Source organism: Zootoca vivipara, chromosome 3 (assembly GCF_965207765.1).
Source record: "Zootoca vivipara chromosome 3, rZooViv2.hap1.1, whole genome shotgun sequence".
Taxonomy (NCBI): Eukaryota; Metazoa; Chordata; class Lepidosauria; order Squamata; family Lacertidae; genus Zootoca; species Zootoca vivipara.
The window spans coordinates 76,271,573-76,286,868 of record NC_142586.1 but is presented as its reverse complement, the minus strand read 5'-3'; the positions used below and the strand labels follow the sequence as shown (position 1 = coordinate 76,286,868).

At 41.8% G+C, this 15,296-nt stretch overlaps 1 protein-coding gene across 1 annotated transcript in view; it reads right to left on the bottom strand.

The window, feature by feature from the left end:
* WDR64 (WD repeat domain 64) overlaps positions 1-12,608 on the bottom strand; it is a 62,317-nt gene extending 49,709 nt beyond the window's left edge. Inside the window, exons 1-5 of the mRNA XM_035110526.3 lie at positions 12,455-12,608; positions 11,980-12,110; positions 5,838-5,940; positions 4,573-4,676; positions 1,688-1,717 (exon numbers count right to left, since the gene is read on the bottom strand). Of these exons, the coding sequence (XP_034966417.1) occupies positions 1,688-1,717; positions 4,573-4,676; positions 5,838-5,940; positions 11,980-12,110; positions 12,455-12,608 (522 nt within the window). The remainder of the gene's footprint in view (positions 1-1,687; positions 1,718-4,572; positions 4,677-5,837; positions 5,941-11,979; positions 12,111-12,454) is intronic.
* Between the last annotated feature and the right edge of the window lie 2,688 nt (positions 12,609-15,296).

Genomic DNA, 15,296 nt, shown 5'->3' with positions numbered 1-15,296 from the left:
CAGCTGTAAAAGTTGAGTTTGCCAGAATTTGGTGATAAAGTCGTGTTTATGGAATTACAAATATTATGCCAGTGGAATAAAGATGTGGAAGTATTTTAATAATTTGTAATATAACTTTTATAATCGATTACATGTGCATCCTAGCATTTCAATATCCCTGAAATTGAAATGTTGAATGTTTCAGACATTTTGTAGTCGCTTGCATCTGATTATGATGGAAACCCTTTAACATTTCTGCTCTTCAACACAGCTATAAATTAATTTCATACCTTATTTCATATCACAAAGATATATTGCCCTGTGCTCTTCTATTTGTATAGAGCAATTTGATACACTAATGGATTTTAAATTAAATTTAAGAGGCTATAGCTGTCAAAATTATTGCAGAGCCTCAAGTTCTGTTTACAGCCTGTGATGATTATGAACCAGATCTAACCACGTTAAAAGAGAATCAGTTGCAATGGCAGCATTATATAATTTGTGTCCAAATGAGTACAGCAAGGAACCGGCAGGCCTGCTATGGGGAAAATGTTTGTATTAAGAACATAGTTCAAGTAATATGATCACCTGGGGAATGCAGTCAGAAGAGAAAATTATGCTGCCTTATAATCAAGAGCAGGGAAGAGAAGTTATCCTAATGGATCAATTTATTACTCACTGTTGTGCCAGCAGCAGCTGTTGGACATTAAATACAATGATCTCTAACTAGCAAGCTCAACTCTCTTCAACCAACCTGGCAGCAGTTAGTCCCCAGATCAATGATGCACTTAATCTGAAGGAACCTCTCTGTGTCTTCAGATGCCTATTAACTCCAAACAGGATTAGCGGTACAGCATCAAAAGTTTGTGATAGTTTAGATGGGTTTTGTGAACCAAAATGGCAAAAAGGTGTTCCAAAAGGGAATGTGCAGTGCAATCTTCATTGTAGCGATGGGGAAAATCTATACGGTGAATGAATGGATGATGTGAAGGTGGACTCCCTTTGTAGTAGTGGGAATAGCCCTGACACAATATGGCAACTACATTATAGTAATGTGTACATTTCAGTTAAGTTTGGTTTCTCAGCATCTTGGTAACAAAAAAGAAACACAGCTGCATAGCTCATACTACTGTATTTAAAATGAGATATCTGGTAACTTTGTATGTGTGTGAATGCACAGATCTGTATTATTTTCCTCTATATAAAAAAGCAGAGTCTTTACTTGGTAGTCTTTGAACAAGTCACTTGCATGTTTACTCAGAATTGTTCAGCGGACTTACTCCCAAGGAAGTATATATAACATTGCAGCCACACTTTCCTAAACTGCCAGAAGTTGTTGTCAGAATACAATCAAGCTTTCTTAGCTTTGAAGAAATGTGGCCAGTGCTCTGTCCCAGCTTTTTTTGTAAATTAAAGATGGATGAGTAACTACCAAAGTAATCTTATTGCTACTATTGCCAACTCAAAAATTAGGTTTGATTTCAGTGGAGGTGAATTACACCAGCTTTTTAATGCATCTTTTGATCTAAATATGTAAGATAAGCATACAATAGTATTTTCATACTCAAATGGGAAATAATGAAGCTGTCAAACCCAGCGTGCTTCACAATGCAAAATTATCTGGGAGCTTCAAATACAAACATCTACTTGTTTCACTTCACTGATGTCTAATTCTTAATTGATTTTTTGAGAAAAAGAGTAAACTCACAGGAATGCTTGTGCTTGTCAGGATCCTCATCTGGAAAATCAAGGGAAAAAATCATGGAAGTAAGTGAGATGCAGTTGCAAGAAAAATAATACTATTTAAACTCAGGTTGGTGGCAACCAGGTAAACATTTCAAGAACCAGGTAAGGAAGTGTGAGATGCTGTCACAGTTCTACCTGCTCTGCTTTCAGAATACATGTGTGGCTAGAGCCTGTTTGTGACAAAATCAAAACCACACAGAGCACACAAAGACATTGTTTTGCGTGTTCAGACCCAGAAATGCCCCCCCCCAATAGATTCACACTTGACTCAAATTTTGGTTTGGTTTTTGGCAGAATTTAGGCCACAACTTTATTGATTGCAGAAAGTGAGTGGTTGCATAGGCTCAGGTTCTACTAGCTCCCTGCACCCTTGCAGGTAGCGCTGACCCAGGGCACCAGCATAGGTCAGCCAAGGGTGAACCCCTGGATAGGCGGAAAGCCGGGAACAGGCTATGTCCGCTACCCAGATGTCCCCCTACCAAGTAAAGAATAATGATGATAATGTTAACAGTGCCTCTTGTTTCAATTGGGTTTAAACTGCAAAGAGAAACCTCCCATTTGTCAGAATGCTCATTCACAGTCATAGAATCAGAGTTGGAAGGGACCCTGGGTATCTTCTAGTCCAACCTGAATATGCAGCTGCCTCACACGGAGATCAAACTTGCAACCTTGGCATTATCAGCATCACGCTCCAACCAACTGAGCTATTAGTCAAGTGGATTATTCTGATGTGGGACACTCATACCCTATTCATTTTCACAACAGCAGGGACTGTTATATCAATGTGACGCAAAATTTCCATGCAGAGCTTTCAGAAAGTAAGGTAATATTTTTTTGAGCTTTGGAAATGAAATGGAAGTACTGATGTCAATGTGACATCAGTGGAAAATCTTAGGTAGCAGCTGCGAGCTCTCTGGGGGGGGGGGTGGGTTATTTTTTTAGAGCAGTTCTTCGTAAAACTGTGAAAGAGATATAATGTACAGGAATACTGGATAGGTTTTCTCCCACATTCCTTCAGTAGTTCCCAAACGTCTCAGCCTTGCTTTAGTATTTAATCACCTGCAAGGATCTTTTATTATCTTGTACATGCCTATGATGCTTCGTATTGTGTCCTAATTAAATTGAAACCCTGCGTGTGTTCTGCTGCTTGGAAACATTACCACATAGTCACGACATTTCATAGGCTACTTGCACGAGAGCTACAGAAGTAGAGAGGTAACAAACAGCACATATCCTCATCTTTGTGCCTTCTGCCAGGGTGGTTTACTGCTGCATTTAAACAAGGGATGTTGCATCCTTGGGAGATTTATTAGCATGGCTATTCTTCCCTCTCTCTAGAGATGTTATCAACATCTTGCTTAAACAGGTTACAAAAAAAGGAGAAGGATGAAACACAAGTGGTAACTGCCAACATTTTACAGAATTATTTTGAGACATGGGTTTTCACCAGTTTACCGATATGTACATAATCTCATGACCTCCACACACAATTCATGCACGGTCGTACTGATTCCCATGTTTGTACATTCGTGTACTCTAATATTCTGTTTTAGGAAAATGGGAAGCTTCCACTGGTGGTCCCCATTGGGAAGGCAGGGAGGCCACCAGTGGGTGGTGCCTAAGCCCATGATGGGCAGATGTGGAGCCAACCAATCCTGCTTTTGCCCACATTCTCCTCCCTTCTGAGTTCTGCAAGGGCAAAACTGAGACCCAAAAGGAAGAAGGCGGCAGGCATTGCCACACATGGACAGGTTATAAACAAAAAGGCAGGCAGGTGGGGGCTGTCTGCGGGCAGAATGAGGATGGTGGGGCAGTGCCCTATTTGCCCCAATGGACCAGCCTCCCACAGAAGCTGCCTTCTTCCAAGTCAGATCATTGGTCTACCTAGCTCACTACTGCCAGCAAAGAATTGCCCCTGCATTTCTGACACAGATTTTTCTTCTACGTCTTCCTGGGAGCAGGGTAAGGAGCATGTATGTAGAACTGCCATGTTTTACATTCTTAGCAGTTTCCATTACATACTTTGGAAAAAATTCTGGTTACATTGTTGTTGTAAATTCCATTAGAGTTTCTTATGTCATCCCAGCAGGTCCCTCCACAAATATGTGAGGCTGGAGTTGGGTGTCCCTTGTCAAAGCCCTTTTCCAAAATGCCCAGCTGCAGGCTTTTACTGTTCTCAACAAGGAAGGAAATGAAGGACCCTGCTGTGGAAACGGCTCAACTTGTCAGACTGAATCCGCTCCTGGAGACCCCAGCCATTGAGCATCAAGCTTGCTCCTATCTGGATGACCCTGAATTTTTACCTGCATAACTCACATCTTTGTCACGGTAGAGTGTTGGGATGCTGAGAACTGGTTTCTAGCCATACAACTTTTTGAACAATATGTATTAAATGTCTGTGTAAGCTACTCATTTTTCTGAAAGCCTTTGTCTGAATAAGTGGGAAAGGATGGGTGCATTATGTTTTAGAAGGAAGAGAAAGCAAACAATATACCAAGAGCTTCTTTTCCTACTAATGCATCATCCGAACTAAGGTGGCCTGGGCAAGAACACATTTTCAGTTTGTGCAATGGCCATTTACTTCAATTAAGCTTCCACAGAACACCTTCTAGTGACCTATTCTTACTTTATTTGAATTTGGGCCTGAATAAAATATGAACATTGTATTAAATGCCTACGTATTTCAGGAACCTGAAGCCAGATATCTTTTGTATGGCATACGTTTGTTTGACTATCTCACTCATATGTAACTAAAGGGCAGGTGCATTTATAATTGTAATTAGCTGTTCCTATTAGAAAGTGCTCTGTACAATAGAGAAAACAAATCTAGTTTACTTCAAAAATTACCTGGCTGGAGAAAACGGACAGCATCCCTTTCTGTGATGCTGTTACTAAAAAATCCAGCTGTGGTACTTTCACTATGCACTTTATTACATCACGTCTCTTGACTCCTGCCAAAGACAAAATACATTCTAAAATTTGCACAACAAAACTTCTAGGAATTAGGTAATGTACACAATTAGTAACAAGGCGAGATACACATCCATATGGAATTTTGCTAACAGACATGTCTTTGCAGAGGGATTTCCCCTAATATAATTCATTTTAGAAATTTGTAGTTTTCACTAAATATATGCATTTTCGTACATGTTAATTGGCTGGAAAACTATACTGCAAAATTGTATGTAATTGTTTTGGAAAGTGCAAATTAGGGAGATTCACCTTTAAACGTGAACAAATAGAATTCCCCCCCCCAATCCCTACTTGTAAAGAAATGGTACAGTCCAGAGGCAAGTATACCAACTCAGTGAGAACTAAACTGATTTTTTCAAAAAATAAAAATAAAATGTTTTTATAAACTTTTATGTCAACTTGTTTTTAATGCTTTATTTTATGTAGATGCTTTCTATTGTTCTTCATGACCTGCTTAGGGGCTTTCTGTTGAGTAAGTAGTATATAAATGTTGTAAAAAAGAGAGAAAAAAGTAATGGCTAAACACCAGTGAGGGCCTTTACAATAGAATTACAAGCAATAGAATTGTCAAGAGCAGTTCACAGGTGAATACAAATGAACAGATGGTTGCAGTAGAGCCATAGAATGCATTAAAAATGTATAACATGGCATCTTTGGAGACTTATATTTTGAACTTCTACTAATAATAAGATCATATAGGGAGTTTCTTGGGTGCTACTTTGGAGATGCCAATGGAGGGGTTTGCTAGTTGTCTTTTGGCTGGAGAAAAATGCAACTCAGAGTTACAACAGAAATGCTGTGATTTAAAAAAAGAAAATCAACAAACTGTTTGGGAAATCTATTTTAATGACATAAGAGTCTAACAGGAACCCTATAATAGCAGGCACAGTTCAATCCTGGGAAGGTCTATTCAGACATAAGCATTTCTGAGTGCAATGGAGCTTTCTCTCCAGCAAGTGTGTATAGATTTGCAACCAGAAGCTGCTCACCGAATGGGTGGAGCCACTAATCCGACTTCCCGGCAGGTGGGCTAATGTTGCTTACTGGGAGAGGAGGACGGGCAATATATTGTTCTGTCCACATCTGATGACACATTATGCAGAAGTTCAATAAGGGGAGAGAACATTAAAAGATCCTACCTGCTTTTGCAATCCGCTGCTTTTTGGACACTAGGAAAACCATATTTTCTTCATCAAGCTGGGCAGCAAGAGCATCACCTTCCAGTATGTAATATCCAAAGATCTAAAACAAGCCAAACAAAATGCAGTACCACATAAGAAGAACCTAAACTGCATGGAGAAATAATGACATATATTTAAAACTCTACCCAATATTAGGTAGTCAGTAGTATGTAGTCAGATGATGGCTAGAACACAGGTGGCGGAAGTCCCACTACAAAGATGTCTAGAGCACATAATTGTGGCTATTTCACTGCTTCCTCGAGAACATGGCCAGCAGAGATCATCAGGGCGGTCTATTGCTGTTGACATCCATATCAGTGGTTGGCACCTTAGAAACCATCCAAGAGTTGCTTGCTAGGCATTTTGAGGATGAAGTCGTCGATCTCTAGATGCCATGACTGATGCATTCTCAAACAAGAATCCCAATGCTCCATCAAGCCATGTTTTATGCTACCAGTTTCAAGTTTTGCAGCCTAATGACATTGACTGAGTGCCTGTGAGTATGTGCCCAATGACGTTACCTTTGGATCCTTGTCTTTCATGGCCTATTCATGCTAGTTGGGTGGGGAGGAGGGGGCCAGCTCTGTCACTGGAGGCACATGTGGCTAGGTGTGCCTTTTGCCACCTTTGGTTGGTAAGACAACTACAGCCAATCCAGGATCAAGATAGCTCAACCACATCTGTCTGACCTCACAGTTGGGATTACTGCACTCTGCTCTCAATATGCGGCTGCCCTTGGGGTTGGTCTGGAGGCTGCAGCTGATACAGAACGTCACAGCTAGGTTGCTTGTGGGGCAAACTATTAACAGCATGTAACACCTTGCTTGTGGGATTTGCAATGGCACTCAGTCTGCTACCGGGCCAAGTTCTATACCGTTCAGGACCAGGTTACTTGAGACAGAAGGGTATTTAAATATATATATATATATGCTGCTTTTGCTGCAGATTATATTTATCTCTATGTATGTGTGTGTCCTCACAACTACTGCAGTCCAATAGAGAATGTGATAGACTGAAAGATCAACTCTGGGTTTTTCCACAGCTAACACAACAGACATCTTTATTCTCTAATGCATCACTTCTAAATGTTGTTAATGCAAGATAGAAAAGTGTAAACATTGGAACCCAAGGGGTTATGCAGAAATAAGGCACACATACTTTCAAAATTAGAGGAATCTTGAATTTAAATTCTATTTTCCAAAACAAGGCTTGAGGGCATAGAAGGCAACTGTCCGGTCACCACTGCCACACAGAACATATTGTTCAGGATGAAGTCTCAGGAAGTTGACCATTTTCCAGGTGATGAATGGACCAATAATTGAGGCACAGGAGGGCAAGCGGCAAGGACTTATGAAAAGCTGGCCAAAGAAGAATATTACAAAAGAAAAAATCTTCATGCAATCAAGGTGCAATTTTAGCTAACTGAACAATTAGATAGAACCCAGGCCAGAAGGATATGCTGAGCTGGTTTCTCATGCAATGCTAAGTCGAATGATGGCTTAGTGTGAATGTGTGACAGTTCAAGTCTGGAGTTCAAGCGTCTTCAAAGTTCATGACAGCTTTGGTAAGGGCTGTTCTCCAACTGGTGCGTTCGCAAGCCAGTGATTCCCAATTGTCGGTATTTATGCTGCATTTTTTAATATTTGCCTTGAGAGGGTCTTTCAACCTCTTTTGTTGACCACCAGCATTACGTTTTCCATTTTTAAGTACGGAATAGAGTAGTTGCTTTGGAAGACGATCATCAGGCATCCAAAGAACATGACCAGTCCAACAAAGTTGATGCTGAAGAATCATTGCTTTGACATTGGTGATCTTTGCTTCTTCCAGTACACTGGCATTAGTTCACCTGTCTTCTCAAGTGAAATGTAATTTTTTCCGGAGACTGCTGTCTCCTCTTTGGGAACCTGCAAACTCATGCTAAGAAACAGTTTGGCTTAGTATTACATTTGAACCAGCCTAGCAATTACTTGATACCCCTCGGAGTAAGGAATTTTCTCTACACTGCTTCAGACTGTGTTCATGGTTGATAGAAACAACAAGCAAGATGACTGGGGTGGGGAGAAAAGCTATGTTCCTTATGTCCAGGAAAAAGCCTTCAGGAAGAATCCAAAATTAGGTTCCAGGCATGACTGAAATGAAAGTCAGACTCAGAACACAAAATATAGGATGGCCCCATACAGGAAGAAGTCATTTCAAAAGTTACAGGTAGGTAGCCGTGTTGGTCTGACGCAGTAAAAAATAAATAAAAATAAATCCTTCCAGTAGCACCTTAGAGACCAACTACGTTTGTCATAGGTATGAGCTTTCGTGTGCATGCACACGAAAACTCACACCTATGACAAACTTAGTTGGTCTCTAAGGTGCTACTGGAAGGATTTTTTTTTCATTTCAAAAGCTTTCTAGTCACTGTGTAGGTCTGCCTTTGATTTACAGACACAGGGAAAACAGAAACTTGATTTCAGTCCCTTGCGGAAAATGGCCTTTGTCTTAAAAAGCAAATTTAGCTGTGGTTTCAACAGATAAACTTTGAGCATTTCTCAGCTATGTAACTAAATCCTAAGGGCCTTTTAGCGTTGCAGCCAAAGTGCCTTATCTTTTAATGATGTTTAACCTCCATGGCTGATGGTGTATTAGATGTCATTTGATTTTCTTGTAATTCTGTATCCAATTTTCTACCAGAATTTTGATCCAGTGTTGCATGAGTGGAAGAAGGCAAGTTCACACAAGATGTTTTTAGCAGGCTCTGAAAAGCGTACAGTGAGGTGCCTGCCTGATCTCAATAGGCAGGGAGTTCCAAAGGGTGGGTGCTGCCACACTAAAATATCAAGTTCTTACAAATGAGGAGCAGGTACGATGTGTCACCTGTAACAGAACCAATTCCTCAGACTGAAGCAGTCAAGTAAACTGGCAACTGGTTCAGGTCCCTGAGCAGAGGTGATAAAGGCTAACAGGGTTTGATTCCTTCCAGCAATCTTGCCGCAGCATTCACTTATCAAAGTTCCACTAGCAGTTCACTGCAGTAACCAATGCACAAACTGTGTGAATATGTGAAACAACCCATAGTTCCACATTGTTAAGAACTTATTGCCAAGGATTGTTGTGATGACAGATATAGAATTTGTCTGCATAGTACATCTAATCCATGATATAGCAATAGCAATAAGGTACAGAATGACCGCAACACTTCCCTCTTAGCATCCATTCTTGGGCAAACCCCTCATATCCACACCCCAAGGAGAAAGAGATCAGATCTCGCCTCCCCCTTTCTTGCAGGCTCCAGCCTCTCATTCCCTCCCCCTCTTTTTTCTCTTACTGCTAGCAAAGGTTTACATGAAGAACTAAGCATAGCGCTCTTTTAAATTCCTCTCCAACCCTAGAGAAGACAAGAAGGATTTATAGGGAAAAGAATGATTTAAATGCAGCTTTCAAAAGGTTAATGGTGTAATACATGGACCACTTAGCTACGGTCTACTGATCTAGTTGGTGAAAAAGGCACTGTAATCAGAAGCACATTCACCTGAAAAGAACTTTATGGACCCCAAATTGCCTCTGGAGCCAATCATATTCCACCCGATGGAGAGCAGCCTATCAAGTGCTTCTGTACCTGCTTGTGAGCTTCATTGCCCTAGCCGCATAATACTTTAAACATGAAAAGCAGAGGGAGCCGATGAGAGAACTCCAGGGTACAAGTTCTACTTTTTGCCAGAAGAAGCCATGGTTTAGGAGTACCACTTGTAGAGTTCATTTTTATTTAAGGTTTATGAATATTCATAAGCAGCGCTTTGCTTTAAAAATGAGCCAGTGCTCATACCTTGACAACAGAATTGTGGATGCCAGCACAAAATGGCTGACATGGACCAAAATGGAAAAAGGTGATTGTACTCTATACAGGCAAGTACCATCACAAAATATTGCCCAGATCAAGGGAAGTCATAGTACCACTCTATTCTGCCTTGGTCAGACTACATCTGTAATACTGTGTTCAATTCTGGGCACCACAACTTAAGAAGGATATTGACAGGCTGGAACGTGTGCAGAGGAGGGCAACCAAGATGATCAAGGGTCTGGAAACTAAGCCTTATGAGGAACGGTTGAAGGAGCTGAGTATGTTTAGCATGGAAAAGAGGAGACTGAGAGGAGACATGATAGACATCTTCAAATGTCTTAAGGGCTTTCACATGGAAGAGGGAGCATGCTTGTTTTCTCCAGCTCTGGAAGGTAGGACTCGAACCAATGGCTTCAAGTTACGTACAAGAAAGGAGATTCCAACTAATCATTCGGAAAAACTTTCTGACAGTAAGACCCATTCTGCAGTGGAACAGACTCCCATGAGAGGTGGTGGACTCTCCTTCATTGGAGGTTTTTAAGCAGAGGTTGGATGGCCATCTGTCATGAATGTTTTAGCTGAGATTCCTGCATTGCAGGGGGTTGGACTAGATGACCCTTGGGTCCCTTCCAACTCTAAGATTCTATGATTCTACAAGAGCAAAGTCAGAGCAGTGCTGAAGATACACTGCTGGGAGTTGTGGTTTGACACACATGTATCTCAAAACCCTGGAGTCTGTGTGCTACGTATACAGCATGACTGAACTGGTAATATTCTCACTTGTTGTTCGTAACATCATCCCCCTTCCCACTCAGAAAAAGCCTCACCAAAAACCACAGGCTACTTTCCAATGATTACTATTCTGTGAGCTGAAGCAGCATAAAGTTAGTCAGCAGCCAGAAAATGAATGGTGTGAATTATAAGAATTGCGTTTATCAGCTAAATTCATGCGCTTCCCTGGAACAGCCGTTAAGCAGAAATTGTCAAGAGTTCACTTTCCAGATGAAGTGCTTTTCATGGTCACAAAGCCCACTTCAGTCTCCTCATAAAAGGCAACTCCTCCGATTATTTAGGAGCTAACTATGCATTATTTCAGTCACAGAGGAGATGATCTACTGCGGTTGCAATGTTGAACAGATTGCAAGCCCTTCAATCATTCGCTTGAGATGCTATCCTCCTTGTTCCATAAGTAGGAATGCAGGAGAAATGCGATCAAAACATTTGCAAGGGCAAAAAAATAAAATAAAAATGGTTCGTTCTCTGTGCTGGGACAGCCTCCTGCCCAAGAAGATAGCTCCCTCTCATCCTCACTGCCTCACTTAGTAAAGTCTTTCCTGATCCCCATGGTCTCACCCTACTGACTCCTTCATTATAATGGCCTGGCTCGCAAGTCACAGTAAACCAAAGAGCGACTTGCCATGACTGTGCTGGCTCCTGAGTAGGCACTTACATGCCCTTTGCTCCTCCCTTGGCCTTTAAGGTCAGTGTGGGACAGCAGTTAAGCTACAGTTTAACTTAGTGTGGTATCTTGTGTGAGTAGTAATAGTAAAAGTGTATCAGCATTATCTTTCTTGTAAATGGTTTCATATGTGAGAATGCAGATTGGATTTGTTTGAACTACGCTTGAGTTCATTACACATTTATGCACCCCAAACAGCAACACCAGTACGTTTCTGAGCACAATTCAAAGTGCTGGTGCTCAGGGCAGTCTCGAGCATGTCGGGCACCCTGGCGCTGAGGGGCGGAGATCGCTCCGGCGCCCCCGCCCTCGCAGCGCGCAGCATGGCTTCCTCGCGGCTTCGCCGTGCAGCACCCCGCCTACCGGCCTGGCACCCTAAAACCCCGCGCCACCGGGACTCTACCTAGAGCCGGCCCTGCTGGTGCTGACCTTTAAAGCCCTAAACGGCCTTGAACCTGTATACTTGAAGGAGCGTCTCCACCCCCATCGTTCAGCCCGATGAGGTCCAGCTCTGAGGGCCTTCTGGTGGCTCCCTCACTGCAAGAAGCAGAGGGCCTTCTGGGTAGTGGCACCTGCCCTGTGGAACGCTCTCCCATCAGATGTCAAGGAAATAAGCAGCTATCTTACTTTTAAAAGACATCTGAAGACAGCCCTGTCTAGGGAAGCTTTTTATGTTTAATGCTGTATTGTGTTTTTAATATTCAGTTGGGAGCTGCCCAGAGTGGCTGGGGAAACCCAGCCAGATGGGTGGGGTATAAATTATTATTTTATTATTATTATTATTATTATTAATAATAATATTCTTATTAATCTACCTCGCACCATTCCGTCCGCCCATCAGGATTGTTGCTAATCTTCCTATAGAAGGTTTTAACATCTTGTGATTTCACATCTGTACCAAACAGCTTCTGGACTTCAGCAAAGAATTTATCGTAATCCATTTCGTCTGCAATGAAAGAAAAGAATACAAAAGCTAACACATCAGCATAGCTATTTTTGATACTTTTCCAACCATCACCTCTTGCTGCTCATGCTGAAATCCATCATCATCAGTGTTTGGAGATTTTAGTTTTGTCTTCATTTTCACTTGGAATCCCTTTTCTGTCTCGCTAATTATGAAATAGTACAGCAGGGATCTTTGGCTTCCTGGATCCCAGTATTAGAGAAAGTTTTGAGCAAGAAAGGGAGAAATTGTAGACTCCTTTCTAGGATGACTTAATTCATTTTGAAGGGTAAACCCATTTATCACCCCAAATTCCACCCCTCTGCGTGTACAATCGGATTCCTTACCAGCATCTTTTATATACAAGCCTAATCTTTCATCCCTTTTCTGAGCAACTGTCTGGTCCACTAATTTCTGAAACAGTTTCAATAAATTTTTAAAATCGGCTCCATCAGGAATGTGGATGGAAATATCATCATCTTGAATTTTTTTCCTAGACATTCTGTTTCATGAGATGGTTGGGATGCAACAAAATCTCCTTTCTGCACGCTCTAATGCTCCTTGTCTTGTTTTCTTCTCGGTTGTATTCTCTGATGTTAATGCTTTGAGAAAATGCCAGCTGCGTGAGCTGAAGTGTTGCTTAGGTGAATGAGAAGTGGTGACTGGCCTTGACATGCAGCATCTCAGGCAGGCAAGTGTGTGCCACTAACTACCTGATGTCATAACTCTTCATTGAGCCTCATTGGTCATTAGGTCCAGCTAGATCACAAACCACCATAACTGGCAAGCTGCTGAAAGTCAGTTCAATCTCCATCAGAAGAAAAGTAGGACAAGGAGGAAGCAAAATGCTCTGAGATTCAATTGATTTATGGGGGAATCTCATACAGGAAACCCAGCCTTCTTCATTCAACTTCAAACGTCTAGGACAGGGGTCAGCAAACTGTTTCAGCAGGGGGCCGGTCCTGTCTCTCAGACCTTGTGGGGGGCCGGACTATATTTTGAAAAAAAAAAGAATGAATTCCTATGCCCCACAAATAACCCAGAGATGCATTTTAAATAAAAGGTCACATTCTACTCATGTAAAAACATGCCGATTCCTGGACTGTCCACGGGCCGGATTGGGCTGGATCCTGCCCCCGGGCCTTAGTTTGCCTACCCATGATCTAGGAACTGCACTCTCTTATTACTCTACCCTGCCAGAACCTGTGAAATAGGATATAATTGCTGGCAATTGCTAATGTGCAAGAAAAAAAATCAAGGGAAGAATTCAAGTTGTTTAAACTGTATTTTACTGCCACGCAGCACATGCAAGCAGGAAAAGGAGATGTCTATCTACAGCTAGATGGGAACCTGAGCATACTATAGGCCAGGCCATACTAATATGGTACACTCCAGATGCTGTGGGCTATAACTTTGATCAGTTGCAGCCAGCCTGACCAATGATCAGAGGTGATAGGAGATGTAGTTCACAACAGGCAAAAAGTACCATGTTGGCAACCCCTGCCATAAGCCACGAGGGGCTGAACAATATGCAGTATGAAGCAGGAAGAGCCCAACGGAATCCAGGCTCGTAAGATTAGAGTACGTCACAGCAAGTGTCTGGGATTGCTTTGTCACCCAGCACTCAGCTGGCATCTGGAGAAATCCTGAAGGGACAGAATCCTGGCTTGAAGTCTTGTAGGACTAAGTAGCTTTCTGTGTCCAAGGCAACTGTCTACCAGCTCCATCTGGTATGCCAGCTGAGACCCTACCTGCCTGTGCACTGTATCGCCAGAGTGGTACATGCGCTGGTTATCTCCCGCTTGGACTACTGCTATGTGGTCGACATGAGGCTACCTTTAAAGGTGACTCAGAAACCACAACTAATCCAGAATGTGGCTGACAGACCGGTGACTGGGAGCGGCCGACAGAACCATACAACACCAGTCCCAAAAGATCTACATTGGCTTCCAGTACATTTCCGAGCACAATTCAAAGTGTTGGTGCTGACCTAAATGGCTTCAACTCTGTATACCTGAAGGAGTGTATCCACCACATCATTCAGCCCAGACACTGAGATCCAGATCCAAGGGCCTTCTGGTGGGTCCCTCATTGCGAGAAGTGAGGCTACACTAGGCAGAGGGCCTTCTTGGTAGTTGCACCTGCCCTGTGGGAAGGAAATAAACAACTCTGTAGTTTTATAATCTACTGCCACTACTTCTTGTTAATCAGAATCCTGTGGCCTGCTTTTTCACAAGAGGACTTTATTGCAGGATGAGACCCGTTTGCAAATTTCATTTCAGAAATTATACGCTGGGTATTAGGGGGTAAATATTTATGTCTAATCCAATCAAAGCATAAGTAACTGACAAAATGAAGACATGTCATGCTGAACAGCAGCAGAATACACAAAAGGTTTCCTTCAAACTTTTTTCCTTAAGGCTTTTTTAATGGCTAAATGGTTTAGCTATGATCAGTGGCTAAATGGTTTAGCTATGATCAGTGCAACACCACTGATCATTATATGGCCCCAAGGCTAACAAAAAGCAGAGAGTACTAAAGAGAAGAACAAAATGTCACTTTATAAGGCAGGTAAGGAGTTCAGGGTTTTTCTTTTCTGCCATAGAATAGATGCCATGGAGAATCAGGGTCACTGGTGGATCATGATTTTGCAGAAGTCACAACAGAGATGAAAAGCCAGTTTGATCTGGTTGATTCATGGGAGCTAAAAAAAACAAACCCCACACCCTCTAGCAATATCTCATTTTCTTCCTCCTTGAGCCTTAGTTTGCTTTGTTAGAATTTGTGAAAGCTAAAGTGTTTTTTAAATGATATTTATTTTGAAATAAAGCTAAGGCAACAAAAAGGAAGAACACACATAACAATATTATTTTTAAAATACTAATAAAGGGAAAAGGAAACTTGCCGATGACAGTCCTTGGTGGGTAAACATGTGGTGCACTTACAAGTAAAACAGTCCAAGGAGAAATTTGCTGTGTTTCAATGTGTAAGTAATGTAGCCAAATCATAGACAGGAAAAACAATTACTGTATACAAGTGCATTTGATTAGAATGTGAACAGAAGCTTGGGGCTTCTCCACAGGAGATAAACAGAAACCGGGACACAGTGTCAACTTTTTTAGAAATAGTATTCCTTGCTTTCTGCATTTGCTGAGTAGTTTGGTAATATCCTCCACTTGAGTTCATCCC